Here is a 26,517-nt window from a genome sequence, read left to right as displayed (position 1 = left end):
CTAGATTGATCGCAAAAATCACGTTCATATAAACAATCTTGATATCAGCTCTAAAAATCTCTAATTTTTTTATACTCCAGAGATGCCAAATCCAGGAGCAGTGTAGCTCTGTAGCTTCTGATTTTCCCTGTCATTCTGTATCAAAATGTATAAGTATTATAATATAATTTGATTTTGAATGATTTTGGCCTACTGCCTTCAAGTTTTTGGTCCTTTGTAGCAAAAAATTATTTACAGTAATGATTTTGGCCTACTGCCTTTTGGTCCTTCGGCCATTTCTGGTCTATGCACTAATGTATGTACTCATGATATATATATATGGACATAACAGAAATTATACCAAATTAAATCAAATTAAACCGATTGCTCTATTGACCGATTGACTGTAATATATTAACTGGATTAAACTGAATAAAATGAAATGCAATCGAATCTAAATCTAAATAATCTCAATAATTGAACTGAAATTAAACATGAATCAGATCAATAACTATGCTGATACCCAGGTCGTAAAGCCCCCCAAAAATTTGCAACAAGGGTGCATAAAGGGGTTAAATTTCAGTTAGCACATTTTTGTCTATAAACTGAAGGAGCAAAATTATTTTCAATGGAAACAGAGCATGCCATAGATGTTGCTGATAAAGTTTACCTTGTATTTAACCCAGAACACTCTTTTAAACACTAACCAGACACAGATGAAATCACTTCTAAACAAACCCTTTCTACAGAAGATAAAGTTGCTGTAAACCCAATTAAAAGCCTTCAGCCATTAATAATGTTCAGATGCGGAAAAGCCAATGGCGTTTTAGTGAGGATGATTTACATGCTAAGCATTTTCAGGGGCACAGAGGTGAAGCGTAAGTACTCTGTGTTTGTCTGACTGAGAGAGGGAAGGTGAGATGAAGGAGAGATAAAGACTGAGGGAGAGGTTGCGTGATGACAGGGGCACTGGTAGTGGTTAAGCTCCGTTTGACTCTTGTGTTGCTCAGTCTGCACGAGCGGCGGGGGCCCGCACTATTAAACAGCTGCAGATTAATTACATGTGAAGTGTACCAAAACAAGCTTCTTCACAACTCCAGTATCAGAGATGAGACATTTGGCTTCTGCCGCTCTCTTTTCTCGCTTTTAGTGTTTTCTTTAAAGTTTGGATTCCTTTGCTATACTTGCTACGTTTGGTTGAACATTGTAGACTGATGATGTCACAAAGTACTAGAAAGGAAGTTTGTTATATCTGGCTTGTCATTTTAGAAATTATGTACATTGCCTGACTTTGCACATATGGATATGGTTTGGATCAGCATTGCAACACTGGATTTATTTATTTATTATTTAACTGTTCAGACTACAAAACACAAAAAACAGATACACCATAAAACCCAGGAAAAACTTTTTGGCAATAGCACTCATTTGATGTCTCTCTTTTGATCGCTCTGTCTCTTCTGTCTGGTAGTTGTGTATATCACAAGTTTTACTGGTTGGGAGTGTACAGTGAGTGTAGTAAGGTTCCCACTGTGCACTGAGTCAATGGGAAGCAGCTGCCTGCCTAGCCATGCAGGAAAGCAGGGCTAAACAAGCACGTTGTTCCCTTCTAGAGTCCCACACACACAAACATCTACCTTACATAACCTGGAACATGACCCTCCATCGCTGAGACGTGAATTTGTGTGTGTTTGTATATGTTTTGTAAGTGAGAGCAAGAGAGCATGTGCATAACAGATGGAAGAGAGGACAGAAAGAAGGTGAATGTGTTTCCCTGATCATTTCTCCCATCACTTACTGTACCCGTCTGTCTTTCTTGCAATCATCTGTGCTCGGAGGCAGACAGGCCTCTAAGCAGATCACGCACTGTACTCTGCCTCTTGGCTCTCTTTGATCAAACCGATTCCAAAAAAAGTTTAGGTTAAAGCTCACCTGCTCCCTGACTGGTAACACAAAGTGGCCCTTGCTATACCATCACAACATACAGACTACAAGCGAGCACTAGTGGAAGTCATAGATTAGATTAGATTAGACAGATAGTTCAATTCCATGAATGCAAAATATCTTTTATACTTTTTCAATATAATAACTTTATTGAAAGGAAGTCAACCTGCAGTATACAGTGTCTGTCTCTGACCACCCCTCTTTTCCCTGAACTCAATCAGCCAAACCTCATTGTTAAAAATAGTCAATGTGCCTGCAGGCTCCTGAGCTACAGGAGGAGGCTAATGGAGAACGCTTCATGCTAACTACAATATGAGCACACCCTGCCATCCACACCACAAAACTTTAGCACTACTCCTTCTAAATGTGTTTGAAAGATTAGCTGTTAGCACACTCTCCAAATTCAGTGTAAAAATGGGCGTGACAGTAATAGCCACCGCACTTAGCTTAGCATGTAACTGTCTCTGGGGCATGACAGGCTAAGCACCTTATTTCTGATGAGTGTTTAATCCACCTCAAGCCCTCAAACAAGTGCTCCCAGCTGACAAGTTGACGCTTCAGTAATCCACTTACACCTGCACCAACCCGCAGTGCAGGAGATGACCACTGGAGCAGTGTAGGGCGCTAAAGAGCTGGGGGCTAAATCAGACAATCCAAAGCTTTATTTTTTATTATTCATAAGCCAAAAGGGAAACAGTAAAGTTGAAAAAGAAAGAAAGAGAAAAGGAATGCAGGCTGGATTAGAATCCGCCACCCTATAAACCAACTGTACTGAACTATACTGCATGTCATTTATGTAGAGCAGGGTTTCCTCAACTCTGATCCTGATAAGATGAATCAGGTGTATTTGATCAGAAAGAGGCAAAATGTGCAGTGCTAGAGGTCAGGGGCCAGGGTTGGGAAACACTGACATGTGTATCGCCACCTACAGTTAGGTGAGGGGAGAACAGGACTGCAAAAAAATTCTCCTTTTCCTTAAACTGAATACATAAACCAATTATATATATATGAGTGTGTGTGTGTCTTGTGTCTGTATTTTTTTTCTTTTGAAATAAAGAAATTAATATTTTTATTCAGCAAGGATGAATTGATTAATTGATCAAAATTAACAGTTAAAATTTACATTGTTGAAAAAAATTATATTTCAAATAACTGCTGTTCTTTTGAACCTTCGACCCATCAAAGAATCCTGGAAAAAAATGATCAAGCTTTCCACAAAATGTTTATAATATTTCACATTATTACTGTTTTTACTGTATTTTCCATCATTGAAATGCAGCTTTGGTGAGCATAAAGACTTCATTAAAAATTAAATCCTACCAACCCCAAACTTTTGAACAGTAGTGTTAAGTACAGGAATGCAGTGAAGGATTCATCAGACTGATTCAAACTGATTTTGTAAATGACTTATTAAAAGACTAGGAGTCATTTATTCTTGAATCCAAGTAAACTAGCAGTTTTGTTTGTTTTTAAATGCAGCAAGCAAAGACAATCCAATGGAAAGGCATGTTTTCTTGGCAGTATTTTACCTTTATCTCATCACAGACAGCAAGCTCACAACATGAGCTAATGTATAATATTGCACTTCAATATCTAAGCTATAAAAGTACAGAGGTGCTGAGAGTGGGGGGTTAAGGCTGCGGCCCTCATGAGGCTCCTGGGCCCAGGGGACCCTCCACACATGCAGAGAGAGGTGGGTACCTCCTGCCCATGCTGCCACAGTGGGAGCCATCAACATCTCAAGGGACCCCCAGAACTAAGAGGAACACCTGGACCTGCCATTAGTCACACAGACTGGGAGAGCAGACAGACGGTAAGCTGGAGATCTGGAGAGAAAGACATCACATACATACATGCATATACGCATACACACACAAGAACTACACAGGCAAACACATGCTTTGACATTAATGCACAAACAGTCGAGTAAACAGGAACTAGCACATGCAGAACTGTGCATAAAAAATCAACACACAAACCTGACAGAAAAAACCTGACAGATACACACACCCACACGAGTTAATGAAAAGGTGTCATGAATATTAAGAGGCATAAAAATACAGGGCAGCGGCACTATAAAAAACACTAAAACACACACGTTCACGTGCACAGATACACACACGCTGCGAGGCAGGGTGAAGGAGACACCTGGACGGCAATGTGGTGAATAAGGACAGGATAATTACTGTGGTATTAAACGGTGCACTCCCCAGGGTGACACCAGAGCACCCAGCCGGGGTTCAAGGACGCAGAGAGAGCTGCACCTCAGCACTGTCATTACAGCAGCACGCACGGCCTCTCACTGCCTGTCTGCTGCTCAACCTCTCTTTCGGTCTCTCTCACACTCAAATACGACACATAGTGTATAAACACAAACAGCTCCACCTCAACACTGTCATCGCTGCAGTCTCTGACTGTCTCTCTCGATTTTCTTTCTCTCTCTCTCACACACACTTACATGTACTCAAACAGCTGCCCATAAAGAGACCTTTCACCCAAAAATACAATTCTGTCATTGATTATTCACCCATGTCATGTCATTCCATACTTGTATAAATTTCTTCCATAGGACACAAAAAGAAATGCATATTCAAATAGATTTTTATTGTACAATAAAAGGTGGCTCCAAAAATGAAAAAAGCAAGTCAGTAATAAGTCAGACTAAGCCATTATTCACTTTTCTGATAGTTCTTTAGTTACATTCATACGTCTGCATATTAAAAGCTGCTGTTAAGTAATGGGTCATGAGATGTAAGAGCCAGTTGCATTCTTTACTTTTGTCAAATCTGGTGTACCTCCTAAAGCTTGGTGTAAGGAACAGATTTTTTTCTTGAATATGTATACATACATAATACTAAGAAACAAACAAACAACAACAAAAAAGTTTATTATATTATAAAAAACACTAAATGTATAAACTTATTGAAATTGTATATTCATTATTCACTTGAAATCTTTCCCTCCATCATAGCTCTCAAATCTCATAAACGTATGATTTTTAACGAATAATGACTTTTCAGAACAGAATTAGTTCCTACACATTTTCAAAAAACTTTATTTATGATATTTGGTGAGTTTTGGACATCATTCATTCCTTATTTGTTGTATAGAAAAGTACAGCTTAGATATCCTAACTAGCAACTCTTTTTTTGCATTTCACAGAACAAAGTCATACCACCAGGGGAAGCAAATAATGAGAATTGTAATTCTTTGACAGAACTATTCCTTCAACCGCTGCCATTAAGCAGCATTCAGACAGAGAGCAAGAAAAAGTGAAACATCAATCAGAAGACAAGAAGAACAGAACATCAGAAAAATCACACACACACACAAAATCTTTCAACAAGCAAACAGTGAAATCACAACGGACTGCTTGTCTGGGATCTGTTAACAAAAGCTGAGCGCTGGACCGTACCCACACCCGCTCTGATAGCGCCTATCAGATTTGAGCGTTCTTAGAAACACACACCGGCCCTTTAACATTGCGCTATGTGGCGTGGCAATTAGCCCAAAAGTATAGCCACACTGAATAGCAAATCAACCCAGCATTATGCTAACAATGCCATTACTTTACAAACAAATACAACCCCCTCTCTTCCATGCACGCAGGAGGCTATGGATCAACACCCGGCGGGACGCACGCTAAACAACAGACAATGCGCGACCGCCAACAGGTGAGGACTGCTCATTCACTGTGGACTGTTTTCATCAGTGGATTTTTATTTTTGTTAAACCTATGCACTCCGAGACTCTCCCTTACACACACAACGTTAAGAAAATGCATTAGACTAAAACACACATCTCCTATATCTTGTTTCTTCGCTGTTCAAAAGCAAAAAAGGATGCCAGGACGACCCAAAGAGTGGCCAGCCATTAGCTTTGTGAGTTTATTTCACTTTTAACCCAGTGACAGAGGGGGACATGCTATAATCAAGGTCATGAGGACGGTAAAAACACCAAATAAACTAGCAAACAGGAAGAAAAAAAATCAGTATCAAGTTCAATGTGGTTGTCAACAAAAAAGACCCAACTTTAAACAAAATGGAAGGTGGGGCGAGAGAAAATTCTCTTTGTGTATTAAAGAGCGCAAACCGTCTCCGTCAAAGGGGGCTCAGCCAAGGGAAAAGGAGCGGCAGAGAAAAGAAAGGGAGGACGAGACAAAGGTACAGCAAATGGGGAAAAAAATCTGCCTGACATGAAACAGATCAAAGGCTGCGGTTGGGAGAAAGGGAAGCCAGGGGGTCCAGTAATTACGGCCTACATCCGCTAAAGCATGGGGAGAGGGAAAGAGAGGATGGAGGCAATGTGAAAACTTCTCCAATCCTTTGGCTTCTAGGGTTGCCTTTGCGATAGTCCTTCACACACACACACACACTCAAACCCTTTCCAGGATGCACAAACGCTGCCAGATCCCCTTCTGGGCACTCCCTTTTGGCCTGCAAGGCCCCGGCCCAAGCGGGGAGCCCACCCTGCTGGCTCATTGGGGGTGGCTGTCCACTGTGACTGGACGACTTGAAAAAAATAAAGAAACTTTTGGTTGTGAACTTAATGCTTTGCCCCAGGGGCTGTTCTCTTGGAAGGAGAAGCAAGCTGACCTCCAGACATTCAAACATACAATCTGTATAGACATTCACACATGTAAAATGCATGAAATGCACATGCAAACATGAATACAAATGCCCGCTTATATATGAATAAAAAAGTCAGCTCATACACATACACACACACAATGAAGCACCCTGTGTGGTAGAGGCCAGAGTGACGGGTGCAGCAGATCAATGGCGACCACTAGCTGCTTGGACTCCTTGGCAAAAAAAAGGACTGCAGTGGGACTAATAGTCAAAGTACAGCCCCATCCTGACATCAAATGTGGCCCCGCCAACATTTTTTAATAACGCAGTAGAACAGAAACATTAAAATAGCTTCAACGATGAGCTGGCTTTCATGTGCGCTCTCACTCTTTCTTTTTACCCTATCCTATAAAATAACTTCAGGGATGTGTTTAGCCTTCATCAATGGGATGCTATCAAACTCAACACACATGAGAGGTGTGGGTTTAATCATTAAAAAAATCACTTACAACTACATTTATACATTTTTAATGCAAATGTGATAAGGAAATGTCCCTGAGATGATGCTAGGATGGTCTATGCAGGGTGCTCTGGGTGTTGGTTGGTTGTGTACTGGTCCAAGTCCATTGGATTTTTATCATCTACTAGGCAAAAACCATACAAGGTCCAATGGCCTACAATATAATCACTTGGGCTCTTGGGATTACGGTTTTTCCACCACAAAAAAAAAAAAATGCATTAACAAATTTATAGCCTTACTATATAAAAGTTCTTCCTGTATAGAAAAAAAATATGAAAAAGAATTTAAATTTAAACAAATTAATCTTGTTTTTTTAACATTTAATTAAAAATTTGAGTTATTTTATTTACTTAGTTTTATTATTTTGATTTAAATTCATTTATTTTATTGTCAGAGGTGTTGCTACAGATATATCAATGAATAGAGGAAAAGAAAGGAAAGTTTGGAAAGGTAAAGACACTCAGGCATGCACCTGCAAAAAGTCTTGCCTGAATACCTAACATGTCTTTCACCTGTCTTTTATTTTCTCTCTTCACCACACACAAGCAAAACCATAAAGCCAATATTGAAGGGTGCGTTTTCTGCCGCACAAGCTCGCACACATGCCCCAAAATTAAATTAATATGAAAAAAAATTAAATTAAATCAAACCCCCAAGTGTTTTATTACTTACTTGTGTTTCCAGCCATTAAGAGACTGCATTACGAAAATATGAATAATTAAGGACATATGGGTATTATTACGTTGGAGGGAAAAAACAATCGCTCATACTGTACCTTATTTCATTTGGAAGAAATGTTGTTATCTCTGGAAAGTGTCTGACAAGGGCCTCTGATGTGTCTGAGCTGTGAAATGACTCTCGTTGAGAGAGTAATACAAGGGGTTGGTCTATATCGGGCAACAAGTCACACCAACACACCACCGTCCTCACTAAACTGTCTCTTCACTTCAGGACTGCTGCTGAGCTCATTTTCCAACTATCCAAAGTTCTGAAACATCATATTGTTGTCTTATTGATTGCAGATTGTGGCCAAAATTAGATTTAAGACTTGGCTCTGACTTTAGGTTCAAATAGTGGAACAACTATGCATGATGGGATCACTACAGAGTCCTGGCAAGCCTCTCTGACATGCACATATCGCATTTTAAAGGCGCTGAAGTAATGTTGCTGCCTCATCTACATCAAGAAGTTTATCCGTTCTGACCCAAACTGGTGGTGGAAACTCTCGCAACATAAACACAACAAAATCACCACCGATTCCTCTGCTATCCCACAAGACACTGGGCTTGCCTGCTGCTCTGATGGTTTCGGTTACTGATCGTCCATGATTTGGACAGCAGTTTTGTTTATGTCTCAGGCATAAAATCAAAAGCCGTATTAAACTGAGCCAAAAAGTGGGGTCTTTCGTGATATTTTTGAACTGCCAAATACAAAAGAACTCACTTACATGAGCAAATAGCCACAAATAATCACAATTCTCCAAAACCTTTGACTTCTTATGATGTAAAAACTTTTTATCCAGGCACAAGTGTAATCTGAGGTTGTAAAAACTACAAATCTCAGTCATTTATGATGTTTAACATATTTCCTTCATCTGGAGTGTACACATTAAATATTTTGACCAACTTCATAAGCAATGAATCATAATATGGTCGTTTGACCATATTAAAAATAAATAAATAATGCATATTTTATATATACCAGTGTGGACACACCTTCTCATTCAAAGAGTTTTCTTTATTTTCATGAAAATTGTAGATTCACACTGAAGGCATCAAAACTATGAATTAACACATGTGGAATTATATATGGAATTATATACATAACAAAAAAGTGTGAAACAGCTTTAAATATGTCATATTCTAGGTTCTTCAAAGTAGCCACCTTTTGCTTTGATCACTGCTTTGCACACTCTTGGCATTCTCTTGATGAGCTTCAAGAGGTAGTCACCTGAAATGGTCTTCCAACAGTCTTGAAGGAGTTCCCCGAGAGATGCTTAGCACTTGTTGGCCCTTTTGCCTTCTGTCTGCGGTCCAGCTCACCCCTAAACCATCTGGATTGGGTTCAGGTCCGGTGACTGTGGAGGTCAGGTCATCTGGCGAAGCACTTCATCACTCTCCTTCTTGGTCAAATAGCCCTTGATGCCTTCAGTGTGACTCTACAATTTTCATAGTCATGAAAATAAAGAAAACTCTTTGAATGAGAAGGTGTGTCCAAACTTTTGGTCTGTACTGTGTGTGTGTGTGTGTGTATATACACACACACACACACACACACTCAAATTCATTCCTATAAGAATTAAAAAAAAAAACGAAAGAACGTAGGTCTTATATTCTGAAAATGATCTCATAAACTAAAAAATAAAGAAAGACAGAACATAAAAATAAAGTAATGCATATTAAATCCCATCACTACACAGTGTCTGTAACAATCCCAAACCACCGCACACAACTGCACTCATTTCATCTCTCCACAACTTTTCAGACATGCCTGTGGATTATTACTCATCTCCGATACTGACCCCTTATCAACCCCTCACCAGTCAACCCAAAGCCCACCACAGCTGTCGGAGCCTCCCAACACTCCCTCTCTCGCTCCCTCTCCTCCAGACCCCACTTCACTTTATCTAACCATTTACAGGGCATACGCTTTGGCAGCAGACTACGGGGGGGGGGGGGGGTCAACCAGTATCTCCATTTCCCTCTCTTTCTCTCCGTCTCCCCACCTAGCAGTGGCAGCGGAGGGCAGGCAACAGCAGTCCCGGCCTGCCCTGGGAACAGAGCGTGGAAACAGGCCTGCATTGCTGTGCTGTGTCCTGGGGGAGTTCATTACTTGAGCAGGGCGCTCCCACCAGCCAGCCAGAGAGCAGGTCCGCCATGGCCCTACTGCGCTCCACTGGAGCTGCTCTCATTAAGCAGAGGGAAAGAAAGAATAAAAGGAAATGAAAGAAAGAAAGAAAGAAGGGAAAGGTGGTGATGGCGAGACACCAAGGCTAATAATGTGACAAGTTATGCTTTTTCTCGTCGGGTTGTGCATGAGTTTTATAGGTGACGCCACCCACCCCCAGGTCTGGTTACTTATTCAGCAGTGACTTTCCTATCCTCCTCAGAAATGTGAAACAGGTTTAAATATTTTACAAAGGCAGGGTGGATATCGTAAGATCTGAGCTCAGAGGAATTTTAACCCCAATAGAGGGCCGTCTCCTTTGAACATTCATTCCCCATCACGCATTTCCCTTCCTCTGTTTCTCCCGGGAAACTTCACTGTCACTAGCCTCTACAAAACAATATGCACCTACCACACTAATTCCATTGAAAAAAGGGGAAAAAAACAATCTATATGCCCTCCCTAGTCCAATATTACACCCTAAATCTAGACCTGTCCTGTTCTTTCTCCTACTATCCATGCATCTCTCACTCCCTTGTGGTTTCAGAGGCCCCCCCCTTGCGACCCTGCCAGGATGCGAAGGATTCCAATCAGGCACTTAGCTGGATTGCTATTTCCAGGGACAAAGGACATGGAAAGGAGCAGGACTGGATGGAAAGGGAAAAATGAGGGGGAACAAAGACTGGTCTCGGCACCCAGGGGAGCAACCAGCCACTGACGTCACCGCGCATGAGTGCGTGTATGTGCGAGAGAGATAGAGTGAGGGCGTAATGGGTGTTTGAGAGCCTGCCTGAGGCTGCCAGAGGTCCCTGAGGGGGCCTGTCCTCATGAGAAGATAGGAAAAGAGGTTCTCTATCATTTCCGGACACTCTCAATGAGTGAGGGCTGTGTGCAAAATATCAACTGAGATTTATCATAACTACGGAAATGAGAATATGTGATATGTGATGCATTTAAGAGGAGATACGAAGCCTGTGCAAATCTTAGGAGATGTAATATCGACAGTACAGGAGGCGGCATTCTGTGCTATTACAAAGCACACTGTGATTGGCCGCCACATTGAGACCTAAAGATAAGACTCTTACACAGATAGGCCATAACTTCTGCTCCAAAACCTAACAACCTGTTTACCTAGACGATTACTGGTGAGAAACAAATTGTTATTGATCATTATTGACAACTAGGGGTGATGTGATTTTATGTGATGAAAGTCGAGTTGAAGTTGACTAGTCACTGATGATGTCATTAATGAATAGATAAGGCAATCAGCTTTGTGAGTTTGCACTTAACTGGTTTGGGAAAGAAAATATGCCTAGAGCATGACATCATTAGCTTAGTAAAATGCTAGCATCAAATTCTATAAAGGTCAATTTTGCTTCACTTTAGCAGCTCTATTTTTGAGTTGCTGCCTATGTCGAGCACTCCAATTCTTTCACCTTTGAGGGTCCATTTAATTTCGGATTGCTGCCTAAGCGGGCAGCTGCCTATGTAGACCCACTAGGCTCAGGAACAATCTTCCATTGCACAGAAATTTAAAAGTAACAAAATATGAGAAAAGGAAAAGCACTTCTGTGCATGTGCGGTCCATCTCTACTAGCATACACATGTCTGCGTGCTGAATCAGTGACTGTGTGTCAATAAGGTTGAGTGTGTGAGCGTGTACGCTGACGACCGTGGTTAATGGACTCTGGTCTGTCTGCGGAATGGGGAAAGGTTGGGGCTCTTTGAAAAGTGTGTGGATTCAGACAGCCTTGCCCATTTCTCTCTCTGCGCACGTCCCAGGGGCACTGCTTTTCCTGACATTTTACTTGACAAAGGCGAGCCACACCTGAGCGCAGGGTTAAAACTATTATAACAGCTCTCCCCCTGGCACACTGCCCTTTGGCTCCAGTGCATGCATGTATGTGTGTGTGTGTGTGTGCGCACGCATTTTACGCCCCTTGAGTGTTAGAATGTGAAAGAGTATGTAGGTTTAGGTGTGTGTGTGTGTGTGTGTATGTGTCAAGGTCTGCAGCTCCGGGGTGTGTTGACATACGACACCACCTGACCGCATCTTGGTACTTGGTATGGTAACAATACCAGCAATGGCACATCTTGAGGGTGGGACCTGCAGGGGCCCACTCTGTGCCCACACAAGGCCCACACTAAGCTGGCCATAGGGAGCCAGTATGGAGTGGAGGAGCACAGCTAGTAGCCACAAACCATAATGGAGAAGCCAGAGATTGAGAGTGCAAGGGAGTTGGGGGCAAATGGGCCAAACTCAACAGGACATGGGGAGTGAGTGAAAAGAAAATGAGAAAGGGAGAAAGTACACTGCAGGGGAGCTGGAGAGAAGGAGACTGGGAGAAAGAGGGCAGTTTGGGTTATCCACTACAGGGTGAGAGACGGAAAGAGAAGGAGGGGTGACATGGAATAAATCGGAGAGAACAGGCTGTCCCTCATTACTGCGACTCCCTGTGAAGAACCTGGTGATGGCTCTATTCTCCAACGCCCGGGGTCACCGAGGTCATGCACACCAACCAGGGTCACATTCTCAGACAAAACCCTAACTAAGATGCGAACCAATCGAAGGAAGACCGGAACACCTGACCTCCTCCGCCCACAGAGCCTCTGTCAAAGACTTCATTCCTGTGGAAAACCAACAAAGGGCTGCCATCTTAGAACGGACTTACGCCCCCCACAATCATTCAAAGGTAGTGGAGATGGCCTTGAATGATTTTGGGCAGTAAACATCCAGGAATGGAAAGTTTAATGTAATCTGCAGAAAATTCATTTCAAACTAGTGCACTTCCCGAGGCGCGCACAGATCTTTATGTATGAATGAGTAATTTATGCATTACTACACAAGTGTGATATGGTAAAAAGAGAGTTGATTTGAACTTTTAAACAAAAAGGACGCGTAACCAGAACTTGCACAAATAAGCACTGTATAAATTATGCTTATTGGTGTGGATGAGCACCAAAAGAAATAGACTTGTAATTGTGTACTTTGATTAGCTGTACATTTATTTGTCTGTGCACACCCTTTCTATAGCCAATGAATACAAATGAGTGCATTTGGTGGCAGGAATATTAACTCTCTCTCTCCACGAGCGGGAAAAAAACGTGTGTGGATATTCCAACAGATTTTGGCTTCTTCCTGGGCACACGCAGACAGACCAAATATTTACTCTCCCCTCTTCCGCCCGCCTGCTCAACACAGCAGCTGAGAGAGAGAGAGAAAGAGGGAGAGAGACAGAAAGAAATAGAGAGAGAGTTACATTTTTAATCTGCTGATTTTTTCCCTCCGAGAAGGCAAGCTGAATACAAGTACGCTGCCGCCAACACACATACGCTTCTTTTTTGTGTCCTTTGGCAAATTATTTTATTTCACTCTTGCGTGGAGCAGGAAAGAAAAAAAAATGAGAGAGGAGAGGATGGAAGGAAAAGGAAGAGAAGAGAAGAGAGAACGTCCCCACAGAGTTTTTCTCCCTTCCTGGTGCGAGCACAGGCCCCCACAGAGTCCCTGTGTAATTTCGAGTCCCTCAGAATTCAGGTATTAATAAAGGCCCCATGGGGAACTGCACACAATATAACCCTACATTTTCAGGCATTATGAAAGGATGCCCCCAGGGGTCTTTGGCTCAAATTTCTGAAATGCAGGCATTGTAAAAAAGGCACCCCAGGGGAGTCCCCCCGCAATAGAAATCTGCTGAATTCAAAGCATTTTCGGAGTCCTGGTGGGAGCCATTACTCCCTCTGGAAGTTCTTTTTTCCTTTTTTTCCTCTCTCCTCTCCTCTCATTTTTTTTTTTTCTTTTTTACAAAACATGTGTTGCTGACATGTTGACAGATTGCTCAGTGAAGTGTTTAGGTGCATGCACAAACCAAGTCTCTACAGAGACAGAGCACTGCTCTCTCTGCCAGAGAGCCTCTCAACTCTCCCAAAACTGGTGCCATCCATATTTTATAAGAGGGGGTAGAGGAAAATCTTGGGCTAGGAGAGCGAGCAAGGGGGGAAAAGCACGAGATAAGTAGAGTCACGTATGGAAGGAGGTGGAGAGGAAATGAAAAAGAGATGCTGAAAGACAGCGACGGGGAAAGAGAAAAAGGAGAGAGAAAAGAACTTCATCGTGAAAAATGAACCCTGTGATGAAAAATGACTTCCAGTGTGCTTTGAAACAACCCTTCTTCATCTCACCCCCTCCCTTTCTCTCTCTCTCCATGCTGTGCCCCCTCCCCTCCCCTCAATCTCTCTCTCTTATGGAGGCAGGGCTCTTGCTCTCCCTGGAAAACCTGAGTTTACAACCAGCTGTGACTGCATTTGTATCTGTGCCAAAGGCTTAGTGGAGGAATCTTCAGGCCACCCTCTGGCTCTGAGAAAGAGAGAGAGAGAGACAGAGAGAGACAGAGAGAGAGAGAGAGAGAGAGAGAGAGGGAATGGAGGTGGAAAGGGAGGACCAACACAAAAAGCAGCTCTCACTTTGAGGGAACACGCGTAGTCTGATTTAAACACAGACAGACACACATAAGTGCACACACGCTCTCATCTGATATATATGTGCCGCAAATGCATGCAAAGCAAATTCAGCTCAATATGCATGTGGTATGATACCGATTACCACAGACAACAATTTCAGCTTTATTCGCAATTTGTAAAAACAAAAAAGACTCGTTTACAGTGGAGACAATATGGGGTATGTAGATGCATGTAGACTACACTTTTTTCACTGAGATCAACCAGGGATCGGCAACCCTCTCTCTGGACTGTGTTTCTGCTGACTTGACAGTTGAACAATGATATACAGTAACTGATTACATTAAAAGATGTCCACAAATAAACTTTTGTTTATGAGCCATACAAATTTTCAAGAACACATTTTAACATCAAATGTAATTTAATTCAGTGTCTTTTGCATCAGTGTTACACAGTTTAAAATAAAATATTAAATAGCCATTTTTTCCAGCTCAACAGGGACGTGCAGAACAGTTCCAGATTGGCCTCCTGTCAGTGGAAAGGGGCCACCAAACTTACACGGTAAGCCTGTAAGAGCATTTAAAAAAATGTCCCTAACCAAGTCAGAATTATTTTCCGCGGTAATAGAGTTTAATTTAATAAATCTTTTCTTCAACATACATAGAGATGTCCAGCCACATTTATTCACAAAATAATTTAAGCTAATGGCAATAAAACTAATTTAGGCTACTAATATCTGAGTTTGTCCTTGTCCGGCTTTTTTTCACAGCACAGCAAGATCCAGTTACAAACCACTCTCCTCTTTCTCTTTAGGATGAAGGGAAAAGGAAAATGATCTGCAACTTTAATAAGAGTCTTGGCCTCCCTGGATTCAGCTGCCATTGTGACGACAGGCAGGAGCAGGGGGGTCTTCTGTTGGCCTGGACAGACATACAGATGGATGGATGGAAGGATGGATAGTGGAAAAGGGATATGTACTCATAGTGTGCAGTGCCCTGGGCGAGTGTGTGTTTAGTGGAAGAATGAAGGGGGTGACTGCTCTCTCAAGGGACCGATCCACCACGAGGCCCCGTCACATACCCCCATTACACTTCAACTGCCTGCCAGACACACAGCTCCTCACCTAGCCTGTGTGTGTGAGTGTCTATAGAAGTAAATGAGTTAGTGTGCATTGTATGTTACAGTGTTAAAAGAGAAAGAACAAATGAGATACTATTATCATGGGAGAAAGTAGAAGAAAAAAATCTTTTAATTATATTTATTAAAAATACTAGTTTTGTTAAATATAAAATTACAAATGCATGTAATAAATTAAGAAAAATGAAGTGCGTAAAAACTAAAATTAAGTGTAATAATATTAAATATAAAACTGCAAATACATTTAAGAAAAATTTAAACTAAATTAATAAAAAATAATAAAAATTTTAAATAAAGCTAAAAAATTAAAAAAATATATTTTTGAAATATTGTTAGAATAAATCTGGAACATGTGAATACTTTGAATCTGAATCAAAAAGTGTGCTGACAATTTTCATGCTAACTGATATCACAACTCAGAGTAAGTCTCACTGTCAGGCATGTGGCCTAGAGGTTAATGCACATGAGTCTGAGGTTTGAATCCAGCTGGTGACATTTACTGACCTCATTCCCCCTTATTCTACCCATCATTTCCTGTCCTCTCCTGACTACACCTATAAATAAAAGTGGCAAAAAGGCCGAAAAAAAGCCATTCATCTTCCAACCCTCTCTTTCCTTCTCAGAACAGTGACAGAGAGTGTGAGCTGTGTAGAGCTATTTCTACTGAATAGACCCCCCCCCCCCCCCCCCCCCACACACACACACACACACACCACCACCACTCGCTCTCTCTCTCTCTCTCTCTCTCTCAGTCTGTCTCTCTGGAGCGCTTGCCGTTCCCCTCAGTCTTCTGAAGGTGGGTTAATTAGCACTCGCCTCCTATTTGTATCTGACAGGTGGAGAGCCCGCCCCCCCAGCTGACTGACAGCTTTCTCGTTTACCCACATGGCTGCCTGCTTCACTCAACCATTTTCTGGCATACTCCCTATAGTCTTTCAGTATTTCTCGTCCATTCTACTAAGGCAACACACATCCCGACATTTATTTTCTATACAGATCAAAATATGAACCGATTGAGTGCGAAATGGGTCAAAGGATGTCATCCAATGAATTTTTATTTCGGGCTAGAAGAACTCAGCTGCCATGCAGCGGTCACCTCTGTGTGCGTGTGTGTATCTGTGCCTCCTGCTCATCCCTTGTCCTGCCACATGAGTTTAGGAAGCTTGTAGGGTGGTCAACAATGCTATATACAACACATTTTGAAGGTGGACCAATTAAATCTACACGTATAACCGAAATGAGGCTGAGAGGACACCTGAACGGGTCTACTGGTCTGCACAGTGTGCTGTAGAGTCTAAACTGGGCCTCTTTCTTCGACTGAGCCAAACCCAGGAGGCTATAGGGCCTTCTGTTCCAGACTAGAGAGGGAGGGGTGAGCTGCACAATGTCACAGGGGACTTGAGGAAAGGGGGCGAGAGGGAGAAGGAAAGAGGGAGAGAGCGAGGTGAGTGTTGTTAACAGCCAGGGCCCAACTTTGGCCGGTTGCAGGGCAGTGGAGCGGAGCAGAGCGTTGAATGTTCTCCATTTGATCTGAGGTTTTTTCCAAGCGCTCCTCAGGGAGCCAGTGTTCCAGATTCCTCCTCCAGTAGAGCCTCCCCTCAGAATCGGCCCACAGTACGACACTCACACACACACTCACGTTTCACCCACACACATTCGCATACTTGTGCACACAAACACTAACCCACACTCATGACCCGATATATTCATACACCGACAAATATAAACATACACAAGGCGATTTGATGTCGTCCAATTGCCAGCAAAGTGCACACAAACACGCTCACACTGCAATCCTGTAAACAGACATGTTATCGGGACGTAGTTTACACTGTTCAAAAGTTGGGGTCAGTAAAAATGTTCACAAAATTGCTAAGATAATTTTTTGAGCACCAAACCAGCATATACTGTAAGATTGATTTCTGAAGGATCATGTGACACTGAAGACTGGAGTAATGGAGTTTTGAGATCACAGAATAAGTTACATTACTATAACCAAAACAGAAAGGGGTTACTCAAATTGCAACAATATTTCACAATTGTACTGTTTTTACCGTATTTTGGACCAAATTCAGATTGTGTGTGAAAAAATTTTACTTCAATGTAAAATGTAACTAAAATAATTATTTGAAATTGATTAAGGTTACATTAGCAGAACTGAATTAACTCCACTAGTTTGAGTTAAACCTGATAAAGCAGGGACATCTGACTGTCTGTACAAATAGTCACATGATCAGTGTCAGAAAACTGCATATTTGAGATGATATTTACTTTGTCCATTTCTATTCTTAACAAAAAAAAAAATTCAATGTGACTTTTGAAGCCTGCTGTAAATCCTCAGCAGAAAGAGAAAGCGAGCAAAAGTTAAAGTGATATAGAAGACAAAGCAGGAGAAGATGGAAATGCTAGGAGCCGAGTTTAATGGGGGATTGCAGAGCCAAAGACATTTGGAGGGACGGAAAGGCAGACGTTCCTCGTCTCCAATATCGTCTCCTGTGCAACTCGTATTAGAAGCAATCAATGGCAGCAAGGGAGAAGAAGAAAAAGAGAAGGATGGAGGGACAGGCAGAAAGACAATGACGGTAGAGATGGGTAGCAACCATATCAGAGGTTATATTATTGTCGAAAAACTAAACAAGAGGACAGTGCACAAATACAAGACACTCAAACACATGCACACACAAACACATGATGGGATTCCAGGTGTAATTCCATGGCCACGGTGTCTACTGTTAAGGGAAAAGAAATTTCATTTCATGGCATGGCACGGCTGTGCTCGAGAATATTCCTGCTCTGACGGGCACGCGGTCATAATAATAACCGTAAATTGATAGAGTGGCTTTATGAGCCTTCTGTTGGTGTGCTGATATTGGCCAGGCTCTCCTTGGGGCCATGGGAACCATCCACTGTTCTCCACAACATGGCTTGCCTCACACACAGACACACACACACACACACACACACACACTCACTCACACAATGGTGTGTTTGTCACCAGCATCATGCTACTCTCTGCCCCACCAGAAAAGCTCCCAGGAGTGTATCAAGAACTTGAAAAGGATTGCAAGTGATTTTTTTATTTACTCCTTTTACTATTATTATTATTTTTGAAAATTACACTCATAATTATACAATATATAAGTAATCATAATCATAAAAAGAGGAAGAAGGTTTGTGATTGAGCTAATCCCCCAGACACAGCACCATGTTATTTTTGAAATCTCCAGATCGCACACTCCTGGGAACAACCACATTTGGTCATTTCATTTCAATTTTTATTTTTCCCCTCCACTACACAACATGCAGCTCTCTGATGACTCCAAAACTGAGATTGCGTCTACAATCCATGTGCCATGATTTCATTACTTTGAAAGTAGCCAAAATAAAGGAAGACGATGGGATGGAGGGTTGTCACGCTGTATTGTGTCCCCTCAGAAACGTGTGCTCTGGTACGATGAGGCCGTGGATATTAACAATCTACTACCATCATATTTTGTGACTTCAAGAATTTTATACAGCTGAAAAAATAAAGCAAGATTGTTGAATAAATATACTGCATACGACTGCTGGAGTGACATGCTCTCTTTCTCTTTCTCTCTCTCTCTCTATGTATATTTTATATATATATACTACCTCTCCCTCTCTTCTCCTCTGTTTTTAAGCTCGTTAAGGAGAGGTCCTTGATTAATCTGCTAGGAAGCAGATGCCCCTGCAGGGCCGCTTTCAGCGTTTCATTAATTACTGCGATTGTAATAACGGCTATTGTGTGAGTGTACTGCGTGTTAGCTTTAAAACACTATTCTCCTGAGGGAGCATACTGACTCCAGAACAGCCAGCGGCCTCTGAGTAACCCCACCACCATGAAAACTATACCTACTTCTGCTTCATGCCAATATGATTTCCTCAGTAATAAGAAATTAAAGTCATGTACAATTTCTGTGCCAATAGCATAACACGAAATTGCATAAAATAAGGACTGTTTTCAAGTAGGTTTACCAAACACTTCACCATTTTTTTACAGATAAAAATGTAGTCTCACCCATAAATGAAATGCAACATTATTTGTATCTTTGATTAGTTGCATGATTATTTTAGGTAAAAAAGCACTGTGGCAACAGTCAGTCATTTAAAAGTCTAACTCAAAATCTTTAAAGTGGGATTCTACAAAAGTCAACATATAAGTTTCACATTAAATTGTTATAGAAGAACACAGGAGATTACAAAATATATACACTTCTCTGTTAAATACAGTGGAGAAACACAATATACACGCATGCATGCACAAACCTGCTGGGCAGTGGTTGGTACGGTGCTCGGTCAGGTCTGCCAGGCACTCAAAGTCGTGTTGGCAGTTGTCACAGGTGAAGATTGAGTCATCATCTAAATCCTCCTCTCCCACTCTCTCATCATGACTGGTCACACTCTGTTCTCCATCCTCTCCCGCCGCCCGGCTCTCCTTTCTATCAGAGTCTCGCTCTGATACTGCTGCATCTACACCACAGAGAGAAAGGGGCAAGACATGAGGATAAAGGATTGCTATTGACAGGTGAATCAAATTTTAACAATCATTTCTGGCCTGTTATGTGTTGTACTTCATATATGTGCTGATGCAGAGTTTTTGCAAATGTCAGGGGAAGTAAAACGTTCTGTACTTGTCAAAACTTAAATCAATAAAAAATAATAAATACAAGCAGGTCTTATCCGGTGTTGGCGAAGCTATTTTGAGACCGTAGTTTGCCAAGGTAGAACTTATGAAAAAAAACTGTAAAACTGTAAACTAGTCATGTTACTTTTTAAAAAAGTATTCAATATATACAGTACATATTCACACACACACACATATATACATAAATAAATAAATATATAAAAATACATATTCACACACAAATATATATATTAATTCACTATAATGAATCATAAATTCCAATGCTGCACATGAGGTAAAGAATAGTTTATGAAGAACCAATTCACCTGAATCAATTCAACTTTCCAAAGCTATATTGTAGTCACTAATCGCTAGAAATGTACCAACCAAAATGTACCACATTACTGGAATAGCCCCACTGTTAAAAATGACCTAAAAGAGATCACTTTTCTTAGCCTCTCAGCATAAATCCCAACCCTAAGTGTGTCTAGTCTCAGTCAAAACTACATCAAAGCTCCCGTGAGCCGCTAGACTGAAGTGTAAGAGAGGGGCCTGAGGCTTCGAGAGCTGCTTGAGCATGAGCCATCCAGTCGCTCATGGAACACAGTAAGGACCAGTGGAGAAATCTGCCACTGCAATCCTCCTTCCGCCATTGTGGCTCCATTTTCACACCTTATTATCACATTAAAGGCTCTACGCTGAAAGGACTACACATGAGACTGGAGGAAGAGGGAGTAGAGAGCAAGATTGAGTGAGAGGGAAAGAGAGAGAGACAGAGGAAGAGAGACAAGACAGTGTACAAAATGTGGGGTGGTAAGGGATTTGAGACAGAACGAGAGCAAAGAGGAACAGATATGATTAATCCAAATTAAGACACAAAAGGCGACCGTCACACCTGCCATTAGCATGCACATTTGGTGGTCGGATCAGAATTGGAAAGCGCTTGACCACTTTAAAAGCCATGCGATTGCATCATGATTACCCAGACCACATATGGAGGTGGTCAGATACATTATGACCACACTTGGCAAAAGTGTCAATGCAAAACAAAACAAAACAAAATAATTCAAAACATTATGATTGACTGCAAGTTCGCATTGAAATCTACCTCCACCCAACAACCGACGGAGAGAACTAAATCCCCAAGATCAGTTGCTACTTCCATTTCATCACAACATAAATGTGATCAACCAACAGAAGGTCAAGCGATCAGGTCACCTGACTTTATAATCAATATCTCATAAATTATTCCACTGGACTACACTTGGAATCTCGTTTCAATCCCTAGATCCTCACTCACGTCACTCACTTTCTATAATCGGAAGGGAGTTAAAAAAATGTTTTAATCACTTTTATTCCCTAATAGCATAATTTACTGTGGCAATGCATCTTAGCACAATAGCACACAAAAGAAATGACTGAATTATCCATGCATGTTTTTCAGATTCGTTAAATGACAGAACGTGTTGAGTAAACGCAATTTCTGATGCAATACGCAACCAGTTTCCATTTCACGTACAAGTGCGATCGGCTCCAATACACCGAGTTGGAAAAAAATATGAAACCTGTTGATGAATTAAAGAAAAAAAAAAAAAAAAAAAAAAAAAAAAAAAACAACGTTGCCAACCAGGGAAACCGAGGAGCTGAGAAAACGAGCAGGGGAAAGAAGGAAACGTGAGGGCAGAGGTAGTGGAAAAAAGGAGGGAGGAAGTGAGGGCCGGAGTGAGGGAGGGCTGCTCACCGACTCCCCCGGGCTTAACATCCTGTCTAATCATCCTGGACTTGTGCAATCAGAGAGAAGCAGGAGGTGGCCATTCCTGTGCTCCACACATTCTGATCAGCTCTAATTTGGCCAGGCCTGGCACTGCATTACGTCGCGCCGCAGCAGCCCACGCTAATGGGGCCTGCGGATCGGAGCCCAGCCAGAGGAGAGCCTGGGCTTCACTTTGGGCCCCAGCCCAGTCCGGACTGCAGGTGGAAATGGTTGAGGGGGGTTGGTGGGCTAGGTATCTGGAGGGGCATTTGGATAAGGAAGCGTTGAGGTGCTCTAGTTTATATCTCTCTCACCAGAGCAGAGGGTAGAGAGGTGGGGGTGAAGGTGGGGACGTCGCGGTGGTTTGGAGGGTGGTGCAGGCTGGGCTAGGGGGTAGGAGGGGTATGGCCATCTGTCCAGTGGTGAGAACACCGTCTGGACAGGGAGGGAAACAGCCCCTAACTGACACTACACTGACAGAGCCCTGAGCAGCGGTTACACACATACACACACCCGCAAACACACAAAAGGTGCATTAACTACACTATTTCATCCACGAGAGCTTCTAATCTCGGGGAAAATGGATGGTGGCAGCAACCCTTTAACACTCCCCACCTCTCCTCACTCAATCACACACACACTCGCGCACAAACCCTGATTCCCCCAGGTACCCTCATGCCAGAGGTACAGGCACTGCCAACCAAGGCACATGCCAGCACAACCTGCTACCATGGCAACAAGGGAGGAGCAGGAAGGGACCTTCCCCTACCCTTCTACTCTCTCCATCCCTCCATCTCTCTGCTCTTAAGCAGTGCTGGCGGACAGGAGGCGATGGAAACGAGGATAAAAGTGGCCAGCAGAGCGCTCAACGCCACTAACCTGCCTTTTGAACTGCTCCATCCTTCGTTTTCATTCTCTTTTTTGCATCTTCCTTTCATTATTGCGCCTCTCCCCCTCCCTCCTTTCCTGTAAGTGTATGCCCTCTCAGGAGGGAAAAGGGGAGGGAAGTCTCTAGAGGGGGCCCTCCAGAACACACTCCATTAGAGTGCAGGGCCACCATCATTACAGAGCTCCATTTCTCTCTCTGCAGTGGAAGATTGATACACACGCATCACACAACTCAGCTGCGGTCGTTCCACCTCCGACCGTGGCCTTGACAAACACACACAAGCGCAGACATGTGCGTAAAAACGACACATGGTGTGAAGAGAGGCTGATGGACTTGTGGTGGGGAACAGGTCGAGGTGAGGTCCATGAACGTTTTGAGATTAGGGTTCACCCAACAGACCTCACTTTTGATTTTGCGCAATTGACGGTTAAAATATTTAAAGGGATAGCACACCCAAAAGATAACAGTTATTTACTCACCATCACCAATGTTTTTGAAATATAACTTTACTACTTTTGAGAGAAAATTTGAGGATTGTGTTATCTATGTTTTTTTGCATTCAATGATAATAAAATTTTTGCGACACAAAATAACCATAAAAGTACCCTAAAGGTGGTCCAGACATCTTGGGCAAGTCTAATGAAGCCATACAATATCTTTTTGCACCTAAAAGACAAAAGAATAAGAGATTTACTGATGTTTTTCCTTGAGTCATTGGGTCTGTTAGTCTAAAGCCCCTTTCACACTGCACGCTGGACCTGGAAAAATTACCAGAACATTGCTGGATTGCCTTCTGTGTGAACGCAAACACATCCCGGGATTTATTCTGGGATCGTTCCCGGGTTGGGGACTTAGTAACATTGCAGGGTTCAGTTCCGGAATGAGCTCTGTGTGAATAAAAGCCAGAACCAATGCCATAAAGTGTGTGTTGTAGTGATGACAGACGTTATCGTAAAGTTAACGTGCCTAGCGTTTTCGACTCGTATATTACACATCACATCCTAATGTCACGTGTCATTACGGGACCTTTAAAATTAATTGTATGATTTCAAAAGACTTACAATACAGCACAGGAGTCATTATGGATCACTCTTTTGGTACTTTTATGCATTTTTGTGCCCTCTTTGAAGCTTGAGAGCACTAGTCCCAAATGCAGCTGCACTGAAATGGTAAAAAAGTACACATTTTTCATTATGTGTTCCTGAGAAGACTACTGCTTCCAATATGAGAGCAAGTAATGACAATTTAGCTACACTCTCTCTTTAATGCCCCTACATAGACAAAACCTGTAAAAGTGACTTAAGGTCAAGGCAAGGCTTAGCTGAATCATTCTGAAGCAGCTAGCTGTTTTTAAACACAGACTGACTGTGGCACAGTCAAGCTCAATGGAATCTGGGCTTGTGAGAATACTAAGAGACTAATGATCTTAAAGAAAGTAACTCAAAAGAAACAGTTCTTTTTATGCTCTCCGATATATTCTTAGTGCTCATATAATTCTCCACTCTCCTCCGAACTCCGCTAACATATATCTCCAGCACGCACCGCTCCTGTCAGAAACCGTGCAGCTATTTTTGTTTCATTACTGTAATAGCTGTCAAGCTAGAAAACCTGTGGTAACTGAGCTGCTATCTGTGTTGTTAATGTAGTAGAAATGTGTTAGCGACATAATGTAGTGTTTAATATTTTTATAATGTTGTGCTTCAGGTGGGCTGTTTTGATTTAAATGAGTATGGGAGGCAATTTTGTCCCTTCAGTGTCCTTTTGCATCACTGGAGGTGGAGGACAGACGAACACACTGGCATACCTCACAACAGGGCCTAGACTCCCTCTACTGTGAGAGGGCTAGGTGAGAAACAAGGCAAAGAGACAACACTTCTGTGTGCATGTTTGTGTGTGTGTGTGTGTGTGTGTGTTTGGTAAGGGTTAGTGACTGGACAACGGAGTTGTGAACTTGATTGAAAGCTCCATTTATCAGAGTAGAAGTGATTACTGCAGTTTTGGAAACTAACGACCTTGGTATGCTGATGACAAAGACAAACACACACACACACACACACACACACACACACACACACACTCTCTCAAGTGCTCTTTTGAGACTTTGCCGTTCCAGGTGCCAAACACTTTCCACCCCTGCATGTTCATGTATGTGAGAGTATTTTATCAATGCTGTAAGTCAAGGTGTGTGCTGCTGTCTTCTTTCATGTGCAAGAGTGATCTGTTAATGAGTGTTAGGGGGTCCCCAGCAGGGGATGTGCCCGGAGCCCTCCTCACTCTCTCAAAGCCAGCTGGAGCCCCTGTCCCACACTCTGCGGGCCATTATCAGCCTGTCCCAGCACCAAGAACTCACACAAATATACCCACCATAAACCTACACTACAGATACAAACAACAGAAACACACTAAACAAGGGTATTATAAAAAGTACAATCAACACACAATCAAATTCACTCTTACTTGACCAACTCAGTCCTTATTCTTAAAAAAATGAGTGTTTATAATTATGTAATTCTGTCAGAGCTACACATTTGCTTGGTGCTCAAATTGGGTTCGGTTCAAGCCTAGCCTGTCAGTATTCCTTTCTAACATTTTAATCAATAAAAAGCAAAAAATCGGAAAAGTAAAAAACCAAAGATACTTACAATTATTTTACATATTTTAAATTAATATATATTCATTCCTAATATTTTGTTGAACATAAAACCAAAAATGTAAACTTAAATTTTTAAAAGCTGGTTCATCTCCAATTCTTAAGACATACCCATTTTCACAAATGTAAAGCGATGCTTCAAAAAATAGCTTTAGCAATTTTTTCAGAAGATGTATTCATATTCATATGTTACGATGTAATTCAATGGTGCTCAAGAGTTCCAGTCATTAAATGCAGTCCCGAGGGTCGGCATCCTTTCTAAAAATGGTAGATTGCATATTCTAGTGAAAAATAAAATAATATTAATATTCATAAATCTTGGCCAACTTTTTAAACCACATGCTATTGCAACATGGTCTGACTGAAACTCAGATTTAACATAGTATGTTTTTCCTTATAATATTATATAATATTCATAGTTCTACAAATACCCCTTTCTTAGTCTTTATATTAAACAGGGTTGTGTTTGTTGAGCCTTGGGTCGCGTTTGTATGTGTGTGACAGTGGCGGAGATTTGGGGGGTGCTACAATTGACAAGATACCAAACCACCCCACCCAGCACACTTTCTCTCTCAGGAAAGACAAACAGCCATGTTTGTGTGGGGTAATTAGATGAGGAGAAGTGAATTAGCAGAATCCACAGAGCAGTCATGTTGCCGAGCACAGCCCCGCCTTACAGGGACCTGCTAATTACCCCTCGTTAAGTTGATATGTGTTTTTTTTTTTTAAGTGTGGTGCAGCTTCCATCATGAGAGCGGGAAATAATTAGCATTGGTGTGATGCTACCCTTAATGGACACCGCAAGGCATCCTCCACGCTGATGGGAGGAACAAAATGACAAAAGTGACAAAGGTTCAAGAAGATGTTTTAGTGCCACTAAGTGTCCACAGATCTAACAACACAACTAAGTTGTCTTTCTAATCGCTCACATTGCAAAATAAATGTTAAATATAAAATGACATAAATCTGCTTGACAAGCACAGTTTTCTTTTCTGTGTTGAATTTTGGACAAAACTGATAAGCACATGGTTAGTCATCAAACTTTTTAATTTGTATCCTCAAAACAAATTTAAAACAACGTAAAATTT

The 26,517-nt window shown here is 41.8% G+C and overlaps 1 protein-coding gene across 4 annotated transcripts in view; it reads right to left on the bottom strand.

Moving 5' to 3' along the window:
• Window positions 1-26,517, bottom strand: part of LOC127934264 (zinc finger protein 423) — a 146,056-nt gene that overhangs the window by 80,275 nt on the left and 39,264 nt on the right. For all 4 annotated transcript variants that reach the window (XM_052531530.1, XM_052531533.1, XM_052531529.1 and 1 more), the window contains one exon: window positions 19,780-19,983. In XM_052531530.1, coding sequence (XP_052387490.1) covers window positions 19,780-19,983 — 204 coding nt within the window. The remainder of the gene's footprint in view (window positions 1-19,779; window positions 19,984-26,517) is intronic.

Source organism: Carassius gibelio, chromosome A18 (assembly GCF_023724105.1).
Source record: "Carassius gibelio isolate Cgi1373 ecotype wild population from Czech Republic chromosome A18, carGib1.2-hapl.c, whole genome shotgun sequence".
NCBI lineage: Eukaryota > Metazoa > Chordata > Actinopteri > Cypriniformes > Cyprinidae > Carassius > Carassius gibelio.
The sequence above is the reverse complement of the archived record's forward strand: the minus strand, read 5'-3'. Positions and strand labels throughout refer to the sequence as shown.